Here is an 18,979-nt window from a genome sequence, read left to right as displayed (position 1 = left end):
TCATGCTTTGTTTGTTATGTTTCAGGGTCCCCCTGGGAGAGTCCCATGAGGGCAAGGGAGTGATGGAGAGTATGCCCAGCTTCCTGAAGGACACCCCATCCTGGGAGAAGACAGCCTCAGAGAATGGCATCGTGGGACAGGAGCCTAGTACCCCTCCGAGGGATGGCCTGCGCCACGGAGCACTGTGCCTGGGAGAGCCTGCTCCCTTCTGGAGGGGCGTTCTGAGCACCCCAGACTCCTGGCTTCCCCCTGGCTTCCCTCAGGCCCCCAAGGACACGCTCTCCTTGGTGGAGGGTGAGGGGCCTCGCAATGGGGAGAGGAAGAGTAGCTGGCTGGGCAGCAAGGAAGGACTGCGCTGGAAGGAGGCAATGCTGACCCACCCGCTTGCCTTCTGTGGGCCAGCATGCCCACCTCGCTACGGTCCACTGATTCCTGAGCATGGTGGCGGCCATCCCAAGAGTGACCCTGTGGCCTTCCGGCCTTTGCACTGCCCTTTCCTGCTGGAGACCAAGATCCTGGAGCGAGCTCCCTTCTGGGTGCCCACCTGCTTGCCACCTTACCTAGTCTCCAGTCTGCCCCCAGAGCGTCCATGTGACTGGCCCTTGGCCCCACACCCCTGGATGTACTCCGGAGGCCAGCCCAAAGTGCCCTCTGCCTTCAGTTTAGGCAAGGTGAGTACCAGAGCGGAGAAGAAACCCGGGATTCAGGTTGTACAAGGTAGTTCAGTGATGAAAATTTAAGGCAGTCCCCCCGCCCCAGGTAGAGGAGCCCTACAGCTCAGCGCTGTCCCTAGCCTGAACTGAATGGTAACCCAAACACTGGGCCCTCGGAACAGCGCCCTCTCGGTGGCTCAGCCCTCGCCTGCTCATGGGTTTCTATAGCCATTGACTCATCCCCAGTCCAGAGGCTTTAGAAGCTCTGCCCTTGGAATGAGTGGCCTTATCCTGGGCACAGAGTGAGTGGCATATGCAGGCAGCCTCTTGGCCCCTGTCTAGAATGCTTCTCTAACAGGCCACCCCACATGCCCAGAATGAGATTTTAAAATATTTTAAAAACCAGCTAGGTGTGGTGGCTCACAAATTAATCCCAGCATTTAAGGAGCCTAGGGTAGGTAGATCTCTGTAGAGTTCCAGGTTAGCCTGGGCTACCTCAAAAAAATTCAGAAATCAAAGACTGATATCATGGCACGTGGCTATAATCCCAGCACTCAGGAGCCTGAGGCAGGAGGACTGTGAATTCCAGCTAGAATGGTCTATGTAGGGAGACATTGTCTCAAAACCAAACCAGGGACTGGAGAAAGGGCTAAGTGGTTAAGGTGTTCGCTTGCGAAGCCTAAGTACCTAAGTTCAACTCCCCAGAACCCATATAAGCCAGATGCACAAGGTGGCGCATATGTCTGGAGTTTGTTTGCAGTGGCTGGAGGACCTGACATGCGTATTCTCCCTCTCTCTCTCTCCCTCACTTTCTCTGAAAAATTGAGAAAATAAAATAAAGTATTAAAACAAACCAAACCAAACAAAATCCCATGGATCAAGTTACCCAGTAATCCAATAGGTCCTGATGCCATTTGGCTATGCCGGGCATTTACCCCTTTAGCCCCTGAGCTTCTAGATTGTTAGGAAGTCCGGGAATTCCTGGGGGAGGACCTGGGAAAATGCAAGGCAGCGGGGAGTCCCCAGGGAGGTGCTGCTCATCTCATGTCATGACAGTCATGTGAGTTCGTCCCTCGCTTTCCACAGCTGTATTTTACTTATGACCACTGCTGTTGTCCCGTTCCGTCCCGCCAGGTCTCTTAAATGCTGGGAACCCACACCAACACTTGTTTAACCCCTTCTTCTCTCTTAGGGATTTTACCACAAGGATCCGAACACTCTCAGGCTGACAAAGGAGCCTTTGGCAGCATCAGAGCCTGGGTTCTTTGGCTTGGCCCCTGGTGGGCATCTCCAGAGAGCTCGTGAGGCCGAAGGCCCTTCACTTCTCCAGAGGGATGGGGAGACAGGAACTGCCAGGCAGGAGAATCTTTGCCCGCTTTTCCTAGGGCACCCAGACACTGTTCCTCAGACGCCCTGGCCTGCTTGTCCTCCAGGCCTGGTCCATACTCTTGGCAATGTCTGGCCTGTGCCAGGCAGTAGCAGCCTTGGGTACCAGCTAGGACCACCAGCCACACCAAGGTGCCCTTCTCCTGAGCCTCCCACGCCTCAGGGGGGATGCTGCTCTTCCCACTCACCCGTTAGAGAAGGGGACCTTGGTCCTTGTGGGAAGTGTCAGGAAAGCCTAGAGGGAGGTGCCAGGGGGCCAGGTGAATCCAGAGAGGACGTGAACAAGGCCGGTCCCAGGGTCTGCTCCACCAGTCATCACACCAAGCTAAAGAAAACCTGGCTCACTCGGCACTCGGAGCAGTTTGGGTGCCTGGGAGGCTGCCCTAGGGAAAAGGGGAGCCATACAGCCCGCATCCGGGCACTCAAAAGGGCAGGCAGTCCTGAGGTCCAGGGAGCAGCTGGGGGCCCAGCTCCCAAGCGCCCACCCCACCCTTTCCCTGGCACTGTAGGGCAGGGTACTAGGGCTTGGCAGGAGGTGCTGGACACATCCACAGAGAGCAAGCCGGAGGCAGAAGAGCTCAGAGGTAAGGGGCAGAGACGGCTGGGGGAAGATCACAAGGACCTTGGAGGGAGGGGGTTCGCAGGGGGACGGGGCTTGTAGGTCCTTTGTGATAGTTCATACCCAATAGTTAGGTTGTCTACATGGATTCCCAAAGCCTTCTGGGACTCTTCAACCTCAAGTCCCAGAGGCCTTCTAGCCAATTCCCTCTGCTTCCTGGCAACCCATGGGGTGATGGTGGCAGTAAGCGACATGGTTCAGAACATGGCTTCTGGAAATAGTGTCTGTCTCCTGGCTTTTCTGATCAGTAGCTGTAACCTTGGGTGAGTTACTTCTCCTCTTGGGACCTCAGTTTCTTCATCTAGAAAAAGGGGACAAAGATGGTACCCACCTCACGAAGACTACGGCAAGGATTAAATGCCATAACATATCAAGGGCCATGAAGAGTCCATGGCACTTAGTAAGCACTCAGTGTTCACTGCCACGGCCTCTGCCAGTTTGGGCGTTACCTCTCTTGAAGGGCTGCTGTTGGCCTCTCTTGGCCAGCTGAATCATGGATACTCAGTTTGGACTCTCCAGCATTAGGACATTTTGGGTACATCCTGGACTCCTGCTACACTGTGTCCTTCACAGAGGGTTCTGGCACTGCCGGCGCCAGACTGGATTCCACAGGATCACCTCATTCTAAGCCCCGTGGATGGCTGGACACAGGGGACTGTCGCTATGACCTGGCCTCAAGGCCCCTGCGCCTGGCGTGGGTCTGTCCGTGCTCTCACATGCCTCAGTCTGAGCTGGGAGGCTGTCAGCCCCTCTCCCTTCTTGGGTTACTGCACCTGTGGCTTATGTTGAAACTCTCTGGCCTTCTCACTTTCCGGTGTCCTCCGTCTGTCCATCCGTCCACATTCGGATCATCTCACGTTGTCACATAGTCAGTGGTATCTTTAAGCCTTCCGTGGACCTATCCTGACTGCATTCTGCACCGTGTGAAGACCATCATCCCAGTTGCGCCTGCCAGACATCCTCTCCCCTTGACCTCTGTTCTTTCCAGGGCCGCCTCTAGTCACTGCTCAGCCTTGTGTGTGAACCTTAACTGCTTGGCCCACTCTCAAGTTTTGAATTAGTCCTCAAATGCCTGGGGTCAGGAGCTGAGCTGGCTGGGTGCTAAGCCAGGGGCTTTACTTGGCATAAGCCCTGGAAACCCAGACCTCTGAGCATCCGCATTGTCCCCTCAAGACGCCAAGATGTCAGGGTGAGCCTCCAGGACCCCAAGCTTCAGGACACATCTTGCTCTGCTCTCTTGACAGGCATCCCTCACTGCCAAAGCTGTGCCCAGGCAGCCGAAGAGATGGGAGGGCTGACCAGTTGCTCTGAGCAATCACAGAGGTGAGTGGTGCCCCTGGCTGTCCCAACCACCTCCCACCCAGGGTGGCCCTCTTCAAGTCCCTTTGCCCTGTCTCCAGGTTGCCTCCAGGAGGGGAACAGCTGAAGGAAGAGGACTTGCCAGCCAGCTTGGAGGATGGACGGCCTGGCCTAGAGATGCGGCTCAGCAAGGGCCTTGCCAAGCACTTGCTGAGTGGTTTGGGGGACCGACTGTGCCGTTTGCTGCGGAGGGAACGGGAGGCTCTGGCCTGGGCCCAGCGTGAAGGTGAGCCAGTCATCCCCCCACCCCCCGGGGGAGGGGGTGCTCCTGCATGTGTCTCCCCTCCCCCACCCCCACCAAGCTTATGGGTTCCCAGGCGCGCTACACAGGAGAGCTCCACCCTTCTCTGTCCCTATTCTTGACTTGGGCTCTTAGTCAACGCTGAGGTTTCTGGCCTGGGTGGGGGATGCTGGGAAGTGTAAAAACTTGGTCCAGCCCAATTATCTGAAAACAGTTGGGCCTGTGGGGAAAACAGTCAGTATAAGTGGCTCTGGAACCTCAAGGGGTGGGAGGGCTCCGGAGGGGCTGAAACTGGGGGAGGCTTCTGGGGCACTTAGGTCCATGAGCCTAGGAGGCTGGCGTGCTTCACACTGAGGGTAGAGACTCGGCGTTCAGCAGGCTTCTCAGCACCACGCTGAACCTACCTGTCATTTCTTGGGTGGAGGTCACCGGTGGCTCCATTTTGCCCCTAGTTTCTTCCGTCTTGAGTCAGAGTCCATGGGCTCCTGCCGCTCCCAGCCTGGATTCCCGGCACATAAACCTCCCACCTTCCCCTTCTGGATCACGCGGGCTCGTCCGTCCCCTGGGGCCTTGGCACTGGCTGTTCCCTCCGTCTGGAAAGCTCTGCTCCTCCCTTTCTACCTGGTGGATGAGAACTTACTCATCCTTTGGGGCCACTTGTGAAGTCCCCTTCCCCCCCCTCCACCCCACGCCACCGTCCTCTCTCTGTGGTCGGCGTCGTTGTGTCTAAGTGGAGCGTGCGCTCTGGGAGGGCAGGGTCTATTCCTGAGCAGCTCTCAGTCCCCTGTGGCCACCTGGAACCTGACCAGGTATCTCAAATGTGTGATCATTTGGTCCTTTTCCTCCTACCAACCACAGTTTAGTCTGCACCTTGGCTCTCAAAAAAAAAAAAAAAATTTTTTTTCTCCTTTGGGTAAGGGCAGGCGTGGCCTCTTAAGGTTTCATCTTCTAATCACAAAGTCTCTAGAGGAAAGGCCACCTGGGTAGCTGCCATGACTTTCCATTTCTGGTAGCAATGGGTCTTGGTGGGGATGGGTGCGGGAGGTAAAGGAATGTACTGGAAGTATTGTAGATTAGCACTGCAAACCCAGTGGGGAGATCTCTGGAACGAGACTGAGGCTTGAGCAGGCCTGGATGGGTAAGGCCACCACGGTCCTGGGAGGGCTTTCTGGAGAGGAGGCTTCTGCTGAGAGCTTTGTTTGAATAAGTAGGAAGAGTAGCCAAGGGGCCTGGCTCCCTTTCCCCAGCCCCCCGTGGCTCCAGATAGAAATTGCATCCTGCATCTCCTGTGCTGTTTCCCATACTGGATCTCTGAAGGATGCCGTGGTTTTGAGCCTTCTGACCCTGTTCTGTCCTGTGGTCAGCAGGCCAGGGGCCAGTTGTGACAGAGGACAGCCCAGGCATTCCACGCTGCTGCAGTCGTTGCCACCATGGACTCTTCAACACCCACTGGAGATGCCCCCGCTGCAGCCACCGGCTCTGTGTGGCCTGTGGTCGCCTGGCTGGCGCTGGGAGGGCCAGGGAGAAAACAGGTGGGAAGGGGCCCAGAGCCAAGGGTGGGAGGCCGGGGAGGGAATCAAAGTATATGGGCATTTCTTTTCTTTTTTTTTCTTCCCCCCCCCCCCCGAGGTAGGGTCTCACTCTAACCCAGGCTGACCTGGAATTCACTATAGAGTCTCAGGGTGGTCTCGAGCTCATGGTGATCCTCCTACCTCTGCCTCCTGAGTGCTGGGATTAAAGGCGTGCACCCCCACGCCCGGCTGTATATGGCCGTTTCTTGACTGCCTTCCTCTCCACACCTAGCATCAGCCTCAGCCACCACTGCTCACAGCCCCTTCGAGTAAATTTTCTCCTGTCCCCAATTAGGAAGGCCAAGCCCATGTCCTTATCCACCCTTAAAAGCAGTCAGGTACCTATTCTATACCTCCCACATTGCTCAGCTGCCACAGAACACAGTGAAGTGGTTATTACTATCTCCATTTTACAGGTAAGAAAGACAGGTTCAGTGACTTCTCCAAAGTTACAAAACAAGCCAATGGTATGGTAAAGATTTTAGACTCAAGTCTTTTTTAAAAAAATGTTTTTATTTATTTATTTATTTGAGAGTGAGGGGAGGGGGAGAGAGAGAATGGGTGTGCCAGAGCCTCTAGCCACTGCAAACAAACTCCAGACTCATATGCCACCTTGCATATCTGGCTTGTGTGGGTACTGTGGAATCTAACCTGGGTCCTTAGGCTTTGCAGGTAAACACCTTAACCACTGAGCCATCTCTCCAGCCACTTAGGTATTTTAATTTGGTCCTATTTTTTTTTTTCACAGTTCTCAGCTGTTTCTCCCTTGGCCTCAGCTTAACCATCTCAGGTCTTGGTTCCCCAGTGTTCCAAAGACCAAAAAGAGTTCAGGAATCATATGTTCTGTGCTGTGTGTCTGCCTTAGGCTCCTGCAAAGCAGTTTAGGATGTGATGACCTTAGATCTGAGAACATAGCTCAAAATGAAACAAAAGCCTATGCTTTCTACAAGCAAAGAATTCTATGTCTGGACTGGAGAGATGGCTTAGTGGTTAAGGTGCTTGCCTATGACACCTAAGGACCCAGGTTTGATTCCCAGGAAGATTTCATTTCCAGAACCCACATAAGCCAGATGCCCATGGTGGCACATGCATCTGGAGTTCATTTGCACTGGCTACAGGCCCTGGCATTCCCATTCTCTTTCTCTCTCATGAATAAATAAATAAAAGTAAAATATGAGCTGGGTGTGGTGGCACATGCCTTTAATCCCAGCACTCGGAAGGCAGAGGTAGGAGGATCACTGTGAGTTCGAGGCCACGCTGAGACTACATAGTGAATTCCAGGTCAACCTGGGCTTCAGTGAGACCCTACCTCAAAAACAAAACAAAAAAAAAAAAAAGAATTCAATGACATCACGTATGCAGATTTCCCAGCAGTAGCAGATGTTGAGCGTCCTGATTGGAAGGCCGCGTTCTTGGCCTTCTTCCTTGACCTTAACCTGTGGTTACCTTGCTTTCTGGACCTGCAGCCTCTCCCTTCCTACCCCACAGGCTCTCAGGAACAGTCTCCGGAGGAGTGTGCCCAGGAGGCTGGGCACACTGCCTGTTCCCTGATGCTGACCCAGTTTGTATCGAGCCAGGGTGAGCCATTGCACAGGGGTGGGGCCTGCACTGGGTGGGTCACGAGGGAAGACAGCCATCCTGTCTGGTTGTCCCTGACCCTGGTGACATGCCCTCCTGGTTTGGGGAAGCCAGGCCACTCCATCTCCTCCTCTCTTCTTCACCCTCAGCGCTGGCAGAACTGAGTACTGTAATGCACCAAGTCTGGGCCAAGTTTGACATCCGGGGTCACTGCTTCTGCCAGGCTGACGTCCGAGTATGGGCCCCTGGGGATGGGGGCCAGCAGGTGAGAGTCAGAATGTAACCCACCTGATGAAGACTATTGGACGGGCGCTGGAACTGAGAGGGGTGTTTGTAAAGAACAGTTTTTACAGCGGGTTGGCCCTGGTCTTTTGGTGGGAACGAAGAGGAAAGTGGATTCGGGCTTTGTCAATGAAACATAGTTGGAAACGTTCTTGATGATATCGTAACGTAGGATTTAAGCAGGAGGTAGAGAGGCAGAAAGAAAGACATTGTTGTTGGGCTTGGATTACCAAGATGGACTGTGTTTTGGATCCAAGATTTTATTGTAATGAGGGAGAAGAGGGCCAGGCAGAGAGAGAGAGAGAAAGAGAGAGAGAGAAAGGATTAGAGAACGGGAGAAGAGTAGAGATGCACATACTTGGAGCAGGAAAGCCAAAAGTGCAGGAATCAGGGTTTTTTTTTTTAAGAGAGAATTTTGCTTGGCACTCACAAGGTAGCCCAGGCTGGCTAAGTTTATAATCTCCCTGCCTCAGCCTTCTCAGTGCTGGGACCTCAGGTGTGCGCCACGATGCCCAGCTGTAAAGTGCACTTTGTGTATCAACACCAGCACGTCCCACTGTGAGAGTTTTGGAAAAGCTAAACTAGTACACGGAACAAAACCCTCCTGGCTTCTCGTGGCACCGGTAACATGGTGCCGCTTCTTTCTTCCTAGTCGTCCGTCTGTGTCTTCATTCACGTCCATTTTAATACACGTAGACCGTGGCCATGAGCGGCTTTAGTTTCCCTCCTAACTCTGCGCGCTACACAGCATTCAGTCCTGTAAACACGGCTGCAGGGCTAGCCCGAGCTTATGCCCTGAGTTGAATTATGTCTGCCACTGCTAAAACTCTCTGGTTGGTTTGGGGGGTGGTGGGTGGCTTAACAGAAGGAACCTACAGAGAAGACTCCCCCAGCTCCACAACCTTCCTGCAATGGAGACGCCAACAGGACCAAGGACATCAAAGAGGGTGAGTTGGTTGTTCCTTGGTCTCCTTGGCTCGGGCAATAGGCAACAGATGTCTCCAAGAGGGGTTTGACATTAAGTTTTCAAACCTTCCCCGCTTTGCCATTAGCCCCCATTCTCCCCTCAAGACAGTTCTGACCCCCCTCTAGGCAAACTCCCTTTATGAGGCCCTGTTCTCAGAGACCCCGGTGCCGCCTCTACGAAGGTGGTGCTGTGGGGTGCAGCTGGGGTACTGAGGAGAGAGCAGGCCCAGCCTGCCCATGAAGGTGCCTCCTCTTGAGGGAAAGTTGAGGGGCCGAACAGCAAGCCCCTCACCACTTGCATCCCTGACAGAGACCCCGGACTCCACTGAGGCCTCAGCAGAGGACCGTGCCAGCCGAGCCCCTCTGCCTTGTCCCTCTCTCTGTGAACTACTGGCCTCGACTGCTGTCAAACTCTGCCTGGGGCATGAGCGGATCCACATGGCCTTCGCCCCTGTCACCCCGGCCTTGCCTAGTGTGAGCAAGGGCTCAGAGGGAGGACTGGGACGCTGGGGTTCAGAGGCCGGGTGGCCATCCCAGTGGGAGTGGGCCGTCCCTGAGTCCTCCGCATATTCCCTCCGTGCAGGACGACCGCATCACCAACATCTTGGATAGCATCATCGCGCAGGTGGTAGAAAGGAAGATCCAAGAGAAAGCCTTGGGGCCGGGCCTCCGGGCTGGGTCAGGCCTGCGCAAGGGCCTAAGTCTGCCCCTGTCGCCTGTGCGGCCCAGGCTGCCTCTCTCGGGGGCCTTGCTATGGCTGCAGGAGCCCAGGCCTCAGCGGGGTTTCCGCCTCTTTCAGGAGCACTGGCGGCAGGGCCAGGTAAGCCAGTGTCTCTCTTCTCTCCCAGCACTCATAGACTCACCTCTCTGCAGAACCTTCCTTGGGTCCCCAGGCCCACGCTGTCAGAGAGCAGCAAGGATTGTTCCCCACTCAGTTAGGGAGCCACTGGAATGTGCCCCAACCTGGCTGCAGTGGGCTCTCCCTCCATGGTCCCCCTTCTTTCCACACCACAGCCTGTGTTGGTGTCGGGCATCCAGAAGACACTGCAAGACAACCTGTGGGGGATGAAAGCTCTTGGGGCGCTTGGAGGTCAGGTGCAGACGCTGACCGCCCTCGGGCCTCCACAGCTCGCGAACGTGGACAGCACGACATTTTGGGAGGGGTTCTCCCACCCCGAGAGTAAGTATTTCTTGGCATGGAGTAGAGGGATCTTGGAGCATGAACCTGAAGGGCTGGGTGGCAAGGGAACCTCAGAAAAGCTCTGGGGGCAGCTGGAAGCTGGGCTCAGGTGTGGCTGCCATAGAGCAAGGAGGAGTCTGTGGGCCCAGGGACTCCAACCTGGCCAGTGACACCTGTGTCTTCTCCTAGCCCGTCCAAAATCAGATGAGGGTTCTGTCCTCCTGCTGCGCCGAGCTCTTGGGGATGAGGATGCCAGCAGGTGCGTACAGAACCAAAAGCCAGCCGTACCTCCCTGTCGCCGTGCCTTCCCCCTCCTCACCCCTCCCCTCAGTGTTCAGCCGCTCTGTGAGGGGCTCGGAAGGGGAATCTGGGTGGAACAGGGTGGCTATTGGGGTAGTGGCGGAGAAGACTGGCAGAGGGAGCTTCTGGCATTCTGGGAGTTACCCTCGCAGTGGGCCAGGGGCTCTGATAGGGTCTCAGGGACCTGGGCCTGCTGGGCCTGACTCCCACCTCCATCCTCAGGGTGGAGAACTTAGCCTCCAGCCTTCCGCTCCCAGAGTACTGTGCCCATCATGGGAAACTCAACCTGGCTTCCTACCTCCCCCTGGGCCTCACCCTGCACCCACTGGAGCCCCAGCTCTGGGCAGCCTATGGTGAGTGCCCTTCTGCTCCTGCCCACCCCCTACTTCTCACCATGTCTGACATCTTGGGGCACGTTGTTGGTATCTGTGCCATGTTGCCAGGGCCAGAAGTCCTTGTTCTATCTGCATGTAGGTGTGAACCCACACCGTGGACACCTGGGGACCAAGAATCTATGTGTAGAAGTGGCTGACTTGGTCAGTGTCCTGGTGCACGCAGAGGCACCATTGCCTGCCTGGCACCGGACACAGAAAGGTGAGTCCTCTGGGAGGCACTAGATGGGTAGGCTATCGATGCTGGTGTCTGCCTCTGTCTGCCCTGGGCTCACCTGAGCCATTTTTCTCCTACAGATTTCCTCTCAGGCCTGGATGGAGAGGGGCTCTGGTCTCCAGGTAGTCAAGTCAGTGCTGTGTGGCATGTGTTCCGAGCCCAGGATGCCCAGCGCATCCGTCGTTTTCTCCAGATGGTGAGGATAGAGGGAGCCCAGAGCCTGCCCCTTGCTTCTGCCCAACTTGGGAAGCCTATGCCCATCTGAATGTGTGTTCTTTTCCCTATGTGTTCTCTCTCTTTCTCTCTCTCTCTCTTTTTTTCCGAGATAGGGCCTCACTGTAGCCCAGGCTGATCTGGAATTCATTATGTAATCTCAGGCTGGCCTCGAACTCTCAGCAATCTTCCTACCTCTGCTGGGATTAAAGGTGTGTGCTACCGCGCCTGGCTAGTGCGGAGAAGGCAAACAGAGACCCTGAGTCTATGGTGGGACTCAGAGAAGAAGCAGGAGGGTGAGGCGTTAGGGAGGCGTTGGGGCAACGACTGTGCAGGCTGAGCATCCTTGGTTGCATTATCTTTGTTAACAGGCTCCTAGTCACCCGGTCACAGACAGTCACTTATTCATCTTGTGGATGAGTAAGACCGAGGCTCAGTGGTAGTGCTGGCTTCTGAACTTATGCCTGTCCCAACCTTGTCACTTCCCTGTGCTCCCTCACGGCGCGAGCAGCCTCCCCTCGTGGGCTCTGGGCTTGAGCTCCTTTCTGTTCCTCGTGGGGAGAGACTTCTGGGGGAGAGATCAGCCAAGCAAAGGGTTCAGGGAGGTAGGCTGAGGGACAGGCCTGCCAGGATAGGTGCCTAACGTGGGAGGACGCAGGAAGCCCGGGAGGACAAGGGAGGTGTGCGGCCGGTGTTCCGGTTATGGGGAGCAGGATATGCCGGTGCCTGCCGCGCCAGCACTCGCGAGGCTGAAGCAGGAGGATCGCGAGTTTAAGGCCAGAATGAGCTGCAGAGTGAAACTCCGTCAAAAATAAATGCACAAAAGCCGGGCGTGGTGGTGGCGCACGCCTTTAATCCCAGCTCTCGGGAGGCAGAGGTGGGAGGGATCGCCGAGAGTTTGAGGCCACCCTGAGACGACACAGTGAATGCAGGTCAGCCTGAGCTAGAGCAAGACCCTACCTCAGAAAAAATAAATAAATAAGTAAATATACAAAAGCTGGGTGTGGTGGCGCACACCTTTAATCCCAGCACTAGGGAGGCAGAGGTAGGAGGATTGCTGAGAGTTCGAGGCCACCCTGAGATTACATAGTGAATTCCAGGTCAACCTGGACTAGAGTGAGACCCTACCTCAGGAAAAAAAAAAAAAAAAAAAAACCACCACGAGCTGGCTAGGATGGTACCTGTATGTAAGTGCAACTGCATTAGGAAGTGGATGGCAGGAAGATTATGAGTTCAGAGTCATTCTCAGCCTGAGTACATGGAAGCCTGTCTCAATAATCCCTTCCGTGCAAAAAAAAAAAAAAAAGTTAAATAAATAAATAAATAAATTGTTAGGATGGAACCCAGTGGTTTCAAAATCCAACTGAACCCCCTTTGTCCTGGAGAAAAGACTTCCATCAAGTACCATCCTAGGCCCGCAGGGGAGGTGCCAACATGGTATCCTCCACCACCAGCTGCCCACAGACACACGCATCTGCAGAAGCACACCCAGATGCTGGGTGACTTGGAGGGGAATAGACAGGCTCACTGTCATCAACAGATGGCCTTGTCTGGTCTGGGTGCGGCTGGCTGTGGGCAGTCTCATATGGCCCAACGCTATGAGTCATGGGGAGGTCTGAGGGGTACTTTCTCACTGGGTGGCCTGGAAAACACTGTTGTGGCCCCAGGATGGGTTTGAATCTCTAGACAACATGGGTTCACCAGCCCTACCCCTCCCTCTGCTCAGTTTCGGGGTCAATGGCTGAGGTCCTAGCTGAAGGGGGTGGACCTAGCTGGTGGCCAGTTGGAGCATGATGCTGGCGCTCACCTCTGCAGGTGCTCCCAAGCACCTCCTCCAGTCTCCACGAGCCCCTGCCTGCCCAAGGAGCTCCTGCTGTGCCTGGGCTGGAGACGGCCCTGTAGCTCTGCCTGCTACACAGGCTTTAGCTTGGATAGGCAAGCCTGTCCACCCACGGGAGTCAGGACTTCTGCGTGGCCTGGCCTTTCTTGGATCCAGGATCTTGAATTGTCCTCCCAGGGATATCCAGCTACCTGTTTAGCCACAATGCAGCTCACAATGCAAGCAGTTCACAAAGACTCTGGGTTAAGAACTGCTGAAGACAGTTTGTAGATGGGGATTGTGCTGGACATCTTCCTCGGTTTTAGAGAAATGGGTACTGTTGAGACACACACACACAGAGAGAGAGACAGAGAGAGAATGAGAGAGAGAGAGAGAGAGTGTGTGTGCAGGGGTGCAGGCCAGGCTCATAGAGGCTATGAAAAATACCTTGTCCCAGCTGGGCGTGATGGCACGTGCCTTTAATCCCAGCACTTCAGGAAGCAGAGGTAGGAGGATCACTGTGAGTTTGAGGCCACCCTGAGACTCCATAGTGAATTCCAGGCCAGCCTGGGCTAGAGTGAGACCCTACATTGAAAAAACAAAAAACAAAATTAAAATTAAAAACTTATGTACCTAGTCCCAGGAAAAGCTGGGACTTAGACCCTCAGCTTAAGTGGCCTTATTCTTTTGTTCTAAGCTTGCTAGTCCAACACTTGTTTTGCCAACCTGAGCTGCCTCAGCCCCTTACCAGCAGACTCCTCCCTCCTGCTCCCTGCCCTCTCCTGCCCGCCCTTCCTGACTTGGCTTTCTCCTGCAACTCTGGGGAGCCCACGTCCCTAACTCTCCTGCATCCCTGCCTGCATTCTGCACCAGTGCTCATTTCCCATACTGTGTCTTTAAGGTGTGCCCTGCAGGAGCAGGGACCTTGGAGCCAGGAGCCCTGGGCAGCTGCTACCTGGACGCAGGGCTGCGGCGGCGCCTGCGGGAGGAGTGGGGCGTGAGCTGCTGGACCCTGCTGCAAGCCCCTGGAGAGGCGGTGCTGGTACCTGCTGGGGCGCCCCATCAGGTGCTTCCCTGGTGGGGTGGGGTGTGGCAGGAGATCAGGGTATGGGAAACAGCAAGACCACCACCATGGTCTCAGGTCACACAGCGTTCTCTCCATGCCAGAGAGCTAGGCAGAGAGGGAGCCATGGAGATAGGCGAGCTGAGGCTCTAAAGTCTGCAAGCTCAAGCGGGACTTGCTCCACAGATCTGACGTAACCCCACTTTAGCATGCCTTTGGGTCTGGTTTTTTTTTTAAATGTATTTTTTTTATTTTTTTTTAATTTATTTATTTGAGAGCGACAGACACAGAAAGATAGAGGGAGAGAGAGAGAATGGGTGCACCAGGGCTTCCAGCCTCTGCAAACGAACTCCAGACGCGTGCTCCCCCTTGTGCATCTGGCTAACGTGGGACCTGGGGAACCGAGCCTCGAACCGGGGTCCTTAGGCTTCACAGGCAAGCGCTTAACCGCTAAGCCATCTCCCCAGCCCTGGGTCTGGTTTTTGAGCATATCCTTTGAGATGCCTGGTGTTGCATCCAGGGCCACTGCTCTCTGAGAGTTGGGTGGGAGCCATCAGAGAAGGCACACCACAGAGACCACAGTGACAGGGAGTGGACGCCTGACCTGCGCTTACACTGACGTCCTTGCCCTTGGCTTTCTTCCCTGGCACAGGTGCAAGGCCTGGTGAGCACAGTCAACGTCACCCAGCACTTCCTGTCCCCTGAGACCTCTGCCCTCTCTGCTCAGCTCTGCCACCAGGGAACCAGCCTGGCTCCTGACCACCGTCTGCTCTATGCCCAGGTGAGCGTGCCCCTGGCCAAGCAGGCTGGGAGTATTGCCCAAGTGCCCCAGAGGCACATCTCTAGTAGACAGGATGGACCTATCTCGGAGCTGAGTGGGCTGCCGGGCTGCCTGCCAGGGCTGAGTTAAGGTGTTCGTGAGAAGGATGAGCATGGGGGCGGGGGTGTACTCAGAATGCGATTGAAGAGCACTTGTTCTTTTCCTTCTTCCTAGATGGACCGGGCCATGTTTGAAGCAGTGAAGGCGGCTGTGGGAACCTTACAGGAAGTTAAATAGGGAATCCCAGGGTCTAGGAGAGGGGTCACTGGGCAGGTAGGTCACCAGGTGCTTCGTCCAAGCATAGCTTCAGCCGGGGACGGCACTGGAAGACTAGGAGACTTGGAGCAGGCCCACAAATCTTTGTTTCATCACTCTCGCCCTGGTCCTCAACAACCAGAGTGCTACCAAAACCCACACCTGCCCTCGGCAGGCCGGCACCTGCTCCACTCCTGTGCCCCTCTCCGCGGCACCAGGCTTATTCTCTGGGTGGCTGACTCCTTCCAGCCCCTGCACCGCAACCCAGAAGCTGACCATCCCTTCCTTGGGGGAACCTCGGGAGTTATTCAGACTTAAGCAACACTTCCTTCTGCTGCCTCCGACCCTGCTACCCCATCTGTGCTCCAAGCTCTGCTATGCCACCTATAATCACAACGGGCTCCCGGAAGGCCCTTTTGCACTTGTAGGCCTGTGGGGCCACCAGAATTCTGCCCTAAAGAGAAAAGCTTTGTGATGGGGGAGGAGATGGCCTCAGGTACTGGGCAGGCGTGGCTGGAGGGAACGACACGGGCAATGCCACTGTGCTTCTGGTCCTTCTCCCACCTCCCTCCTTCGTGATCTCCATTAAAATCTGTTGTTTTGTGACCGCTGCCAGTGTGGTTGGCCCTGCTTCTGCTGGCCACATGGTCTGGGGAGGGAAGGCAGACAGGGAAATCTGCCCTGGAGCAGAGAGAAATGGAGGGTGAGCAGGGACTGGGGACCTGGTGACAAGAGACCTCCAATACCACTGCTTGATCTTCTGGAGCCTTCTGGGGACTGCCCCCTGACGATACTCCTGACTGGCAACAGACAAGTCAGAACCCTAGGGCACAGCACTGAGGTGGCCTCCCCAAGTGGCATCAGCCTGTGGAGATTCCGGAACCCTCTGCTTCCAGCACTGTCTAAGCTGCCGCAACCCTCCTGTGTGCTCTGACCTGGACGGAGATCCAGGACTACCCTTGCCCAGCCCAGATGCCCTTGGTGGCCAGGCCCCCTGGACTGAGCTTCACTGTCAGACAGCCGTCCCCCCATCCCAACCTCATGACCCCTCTGGTATGGCTCCGCCCTCTGGCCCCGTCCCTTGTGAATCTCAGCCGCACAAACGCGCCAGCTCTTGTTATACCTAACTGTTCCTGCTGTGGTTTGGGGAATGTTATTTTTTATTAAATAAATTTTTTATTATAAATAAAACATCCGTTCAGAGCATTTAGAAATAACAAAAACATCTGCAAGCCCATCTCTCTTCCATCCAGCCCAAGCACTGCATTTTGCTTTATTTTCTTGAAGTTTTTTTCTCCAGGAACTCTGCTGTGCACATGGTTGAACGGGTGAGCTCCGTGCTTGGTTTCTTTCTCTTAAGGCTATGCTGTAGCAGGCTGTCACGACACGCACCTGTAATCTTAGCGCTTGGGAGGTGGAGGCAGGAGGATCAGGAATTCAAGGCCAGTCCCAGCTGCGTAGTGAATTTGAGGTCAGCCGGGGCTAAATGAGACGCTTGTTTTAAAATCAAAGTTAGTTTTCTGCATGGGAGAGGGAGAGGTTATTTTCACTTATTCTTCAGATTAAAAAGAGGAAAAAAAAATACTAGAGTACTATGTTTTACCATGCCATTCACTTCATTTAAATGATCTCATGTAATCCCTTGTCACTATTTTGAGGTAGATAGGATCTATTTCAGTTTTACAGAAGAAACAGGAGGGTTGGTGTTTCAATAAGTCACCCAAGATTAGCAAAATGGGATTTGAGCCAAGTTTGGTGGCTCAGGCAACCTTGTTTACACTAGTCTTAAAGTCATGGAATTTAAAGATAGGCTTGCCCTCTTTTCCGTCCTACTCTTAATATATGCACTTTATTGCTGACCATGGTCCAAGTGGCACTGAACGACACAGTTCTACTTACATTCCATCTCCTATAGCTGCGTCCTGAGATCACCCTGAACCCAAATACAGGCTCCTTCCTGGGGAAGAAGATGTGCTGAACTGTGTCCATTGGGCGGAGTCACTGGGCACCCTTTTCTAGACCACCCTTGCCGTAGTGGGACCCAGCTCCCTTGAGGACACATTCAGCTGGCCCTTTGTAAACAGCAGCTGAACCAATGCCCATTTGTCCTAAGGCTGGACCAAGATTAGAGCCAGCCCAGGTGGAGGCTGACCCTGAGCCTCAGCCTGTGGCACTCAGTGGCCCTGGGGCCTCTGTCTTTGCCAGGGTTGGCAGTGTCTGTCTCCTGCTTCAGCCTCTGTCAGGCCTGGACAACCTACAAGCTAGAGTGAAAAGGAGAGCTGGCTGTGGCGGCTCCTGTCTGTAATCTCAGCACTCAGGAGGCTGAGGCAGGCAGGTCGGATTGTCATGAGTTCAAGGCCAGCCTGGTTTACGTAGGGAATTCAGGACAGCCTGAGCTACAGAGTGAGACACTGTCTTTAAAGAAAAAAAGAGCTGGCAGTGAGCTCAGGTGTGCATATCCATTTATTGTGTACCTTTCTCTATTTGTTATAAAATTCTCGGGCATTTTATCTTGAAATAATTTAGAATCACAAATATAGGACACAAAGTTCCCAATTACCCTTCACCCAGCCAACCCCTAACAGGAACATCCTACATAAACATGGTGCCTCAAGCCGGGCATGGTGGCGCACGCCTTTAATCCCAGCACTCGGGAGGCAGAGGCCATTGGAATAATCCTGGGCCGGAGGGATAGTTTAGCAGTTAAGGCATTTGCCTGCAAAGTCAAAGGACCCAGGTTTAATTACCCAGGTCCCACGTTAGGCAGATGCAAAAGGAGGCACACGTGTCTGGAGTCCGTTTGCAGTGGCTAGAGGCCCTGGCGCACTCATTCTCTCTCTCTCTCTCTCTCTCTCTGTCAAATAAATAAATAAATGAATGAAAACACTGGAATAATCCCATTGGAGAAGCTACAGACTGAGATTACCAGCTCTCCTATTTTCGTCCCCTTTTCTGTTACACCATTCAACAAGGTCTGAGTCTGACAGATGGCCAAGGTCACTCGGGAAGCTCATGACAGAGTTCAGCCTGCAGCCAGACACCTCATCCCCCCTGTCATTTGGGTCACTGCCATTCTCATCCTTTCTGCTTTGTCGAGAGCCGGGCTTTGTTGCTGTGTAAGTGACTCTAGCATCACAGAGCCCCTCGTCCCTCCTGTGTCCTGCTGACCCCAGGCTGCCTGCCCCAGATTTTCCCTCTCACGTGCTCGTATGTCCCACATGTCACGTGCTCCACATGTCCCAAGATGGCCAGCTCAGGCTTCACTCTGTGGGTGCTGGGAGAACCGTACCAGTCAGGCCACTCCTGCCCATGGTGTGATGTGGCCATCCACTTTAAAAGTGAAGAGATGGCTTCGAGGTTAAGCGCTTGCCTGTGAAGCCTGAGGACTCCAGTTCGAGGCTTGATTCCCCAGGACCCATGTTAGCACAAGGGGGTGCACACATCTGGAGTTCGTTTGCAACGGCTGGAAGCCCTGATGCGCCCATTTTCTCTCTCTCTCTCACTCTCTCTCTGCCTCCTTCTCTCTGTCTCTCTCAAATAAATAAATAAATAAAAATAAAATTTTTAAAGTGTCCTACCACTGCTGGAGCTGATGGTACAGGAGGGGTTTATCTCAGTCTCCTTTCCTCCCTCATGAACCCCCCTTCTGTTTTGGAAGGCCTCGCTAGTCTCTATGGCTGCTCTCTCTTTCTCCCAAGGCCTTGAGAAACTGAAAATTTTTCCCCCCTGAGGTAGGGTCTCACTCTAGCCCAGACTGACCTGGAATTCGCTATATAGTCTCAGGGTGGCCTCAAACTCACGGCGATCCTCCTACCTCTGCCTCCTGAGGGCTGAGATTAAGGGCGTGCACCACCACATCCAGCATCAACCTCTTTATTGCCTCCTTAGGCCCTCTGGAAAGGGGCTGGGTACATCCCTTGAGAGCCCTTCTACATATGCCCATCGCGGTTTATGATGGACTTTTCATGTTCTTTTACTTCAGTGCGGCTCATGACAGGGCAGTTAGGCCCAGGAGATAGGAGAATAGCGCTTCCCTCTTTCTTCCCCCCACCCCCCACCGTGATA

The 18,979-nt window shown here is 54.4% G+C and overlaps 1 protein-coding gene across 2 annotated transcripts; it reads left to right on the top strand.

Moving 5' to 3' along the window:
• Positions 1-25: 25 nt before the first annotated feature.
• On the top strand, positions 26-15,525 carry Hr (HR lysine demethylase and nuclear receptor corepressor). 2 transcript variants are annotated; one of them, XM_045131416.1, is made up of 18 exons: positions 26-671; positions 1,846-2,623; positions 3,903-3,981; positions 4,059-4,243; positions 5,626-5,790; positions 7,318-7,407; positions 7,557-7,672; positions 8,555-8,636; positions 8,966-9,129; positions 9,239-9,475; positions 9,670-9,835; positions 10,025-10,094; positions 10,358-10,488; positions 10,610-10,729; positions 10,825-10,940; positions 13,678-13,842; positions 14,492-14,620; positions 14,834-15,525. In XM_045131416.1, the coding sequence occupies exons 1-18, from the start codon at positions 63-65 to the stop codon at positions 14,894-14,896; spliced, it is 3,465 nt and encodes a 1,154-aa protein (XP_044987351.1). In that variant the 5' UTR covers positions 26-62; the 3' UTR covers positions 14,897-15,525. The 2 variants fall into 2 exon arrangements, with proteins under 2 accessions (XP_044987351.1, XP_044987350.1); XM_045131415.1 differs by having other exon boundaries at positions 5,623-5,790.
• Positions 15,526-18,979: the final 3,454 nt, after the last annotated feature.

This window comes from Jaculus jaculus, chromosome 12, assembly GCF_020740685.1.
Source record: "Jaculus jaculus isolate mJacJac1 chromosome 12, mJacJac1.mat.Y.cur, whole genome shotgun sequence".
NCBI lineage: Eukaryota > Metazoa > Chordata > Mammalia > Rodentia > Dipodidae > Jaculus > Jaculus jaculus.
The sequence above is the reverse complement of the archived record's forward strand: the minus strand, read 5'-3'. Positions and strand labels throughout refer to the sequence as shown.

Coding starts and splice junctions, on each gene's coding strand:
- Hr (XM_045131415.1), top strand. CDS start 63: ATGGAGAGTATGCCCAGCTTCCTGAAGGACACCCCATCCTGGGAGAAG. Junction 7,673..8,554: donor CTGGGGATGGGGGCCAGCAG/GTGAGAGTCAGA, acceptor GTGGCTTAACAG/AAGGAACCTACAGAGAAGAC. Junction 10,730..10,824: donor CTGGCACCGGACACAGAAAG/GTGAGTCCTCTG, acceptor TTTCTCCTACAG/ATTTCCTCTCAGGCCTGGAT.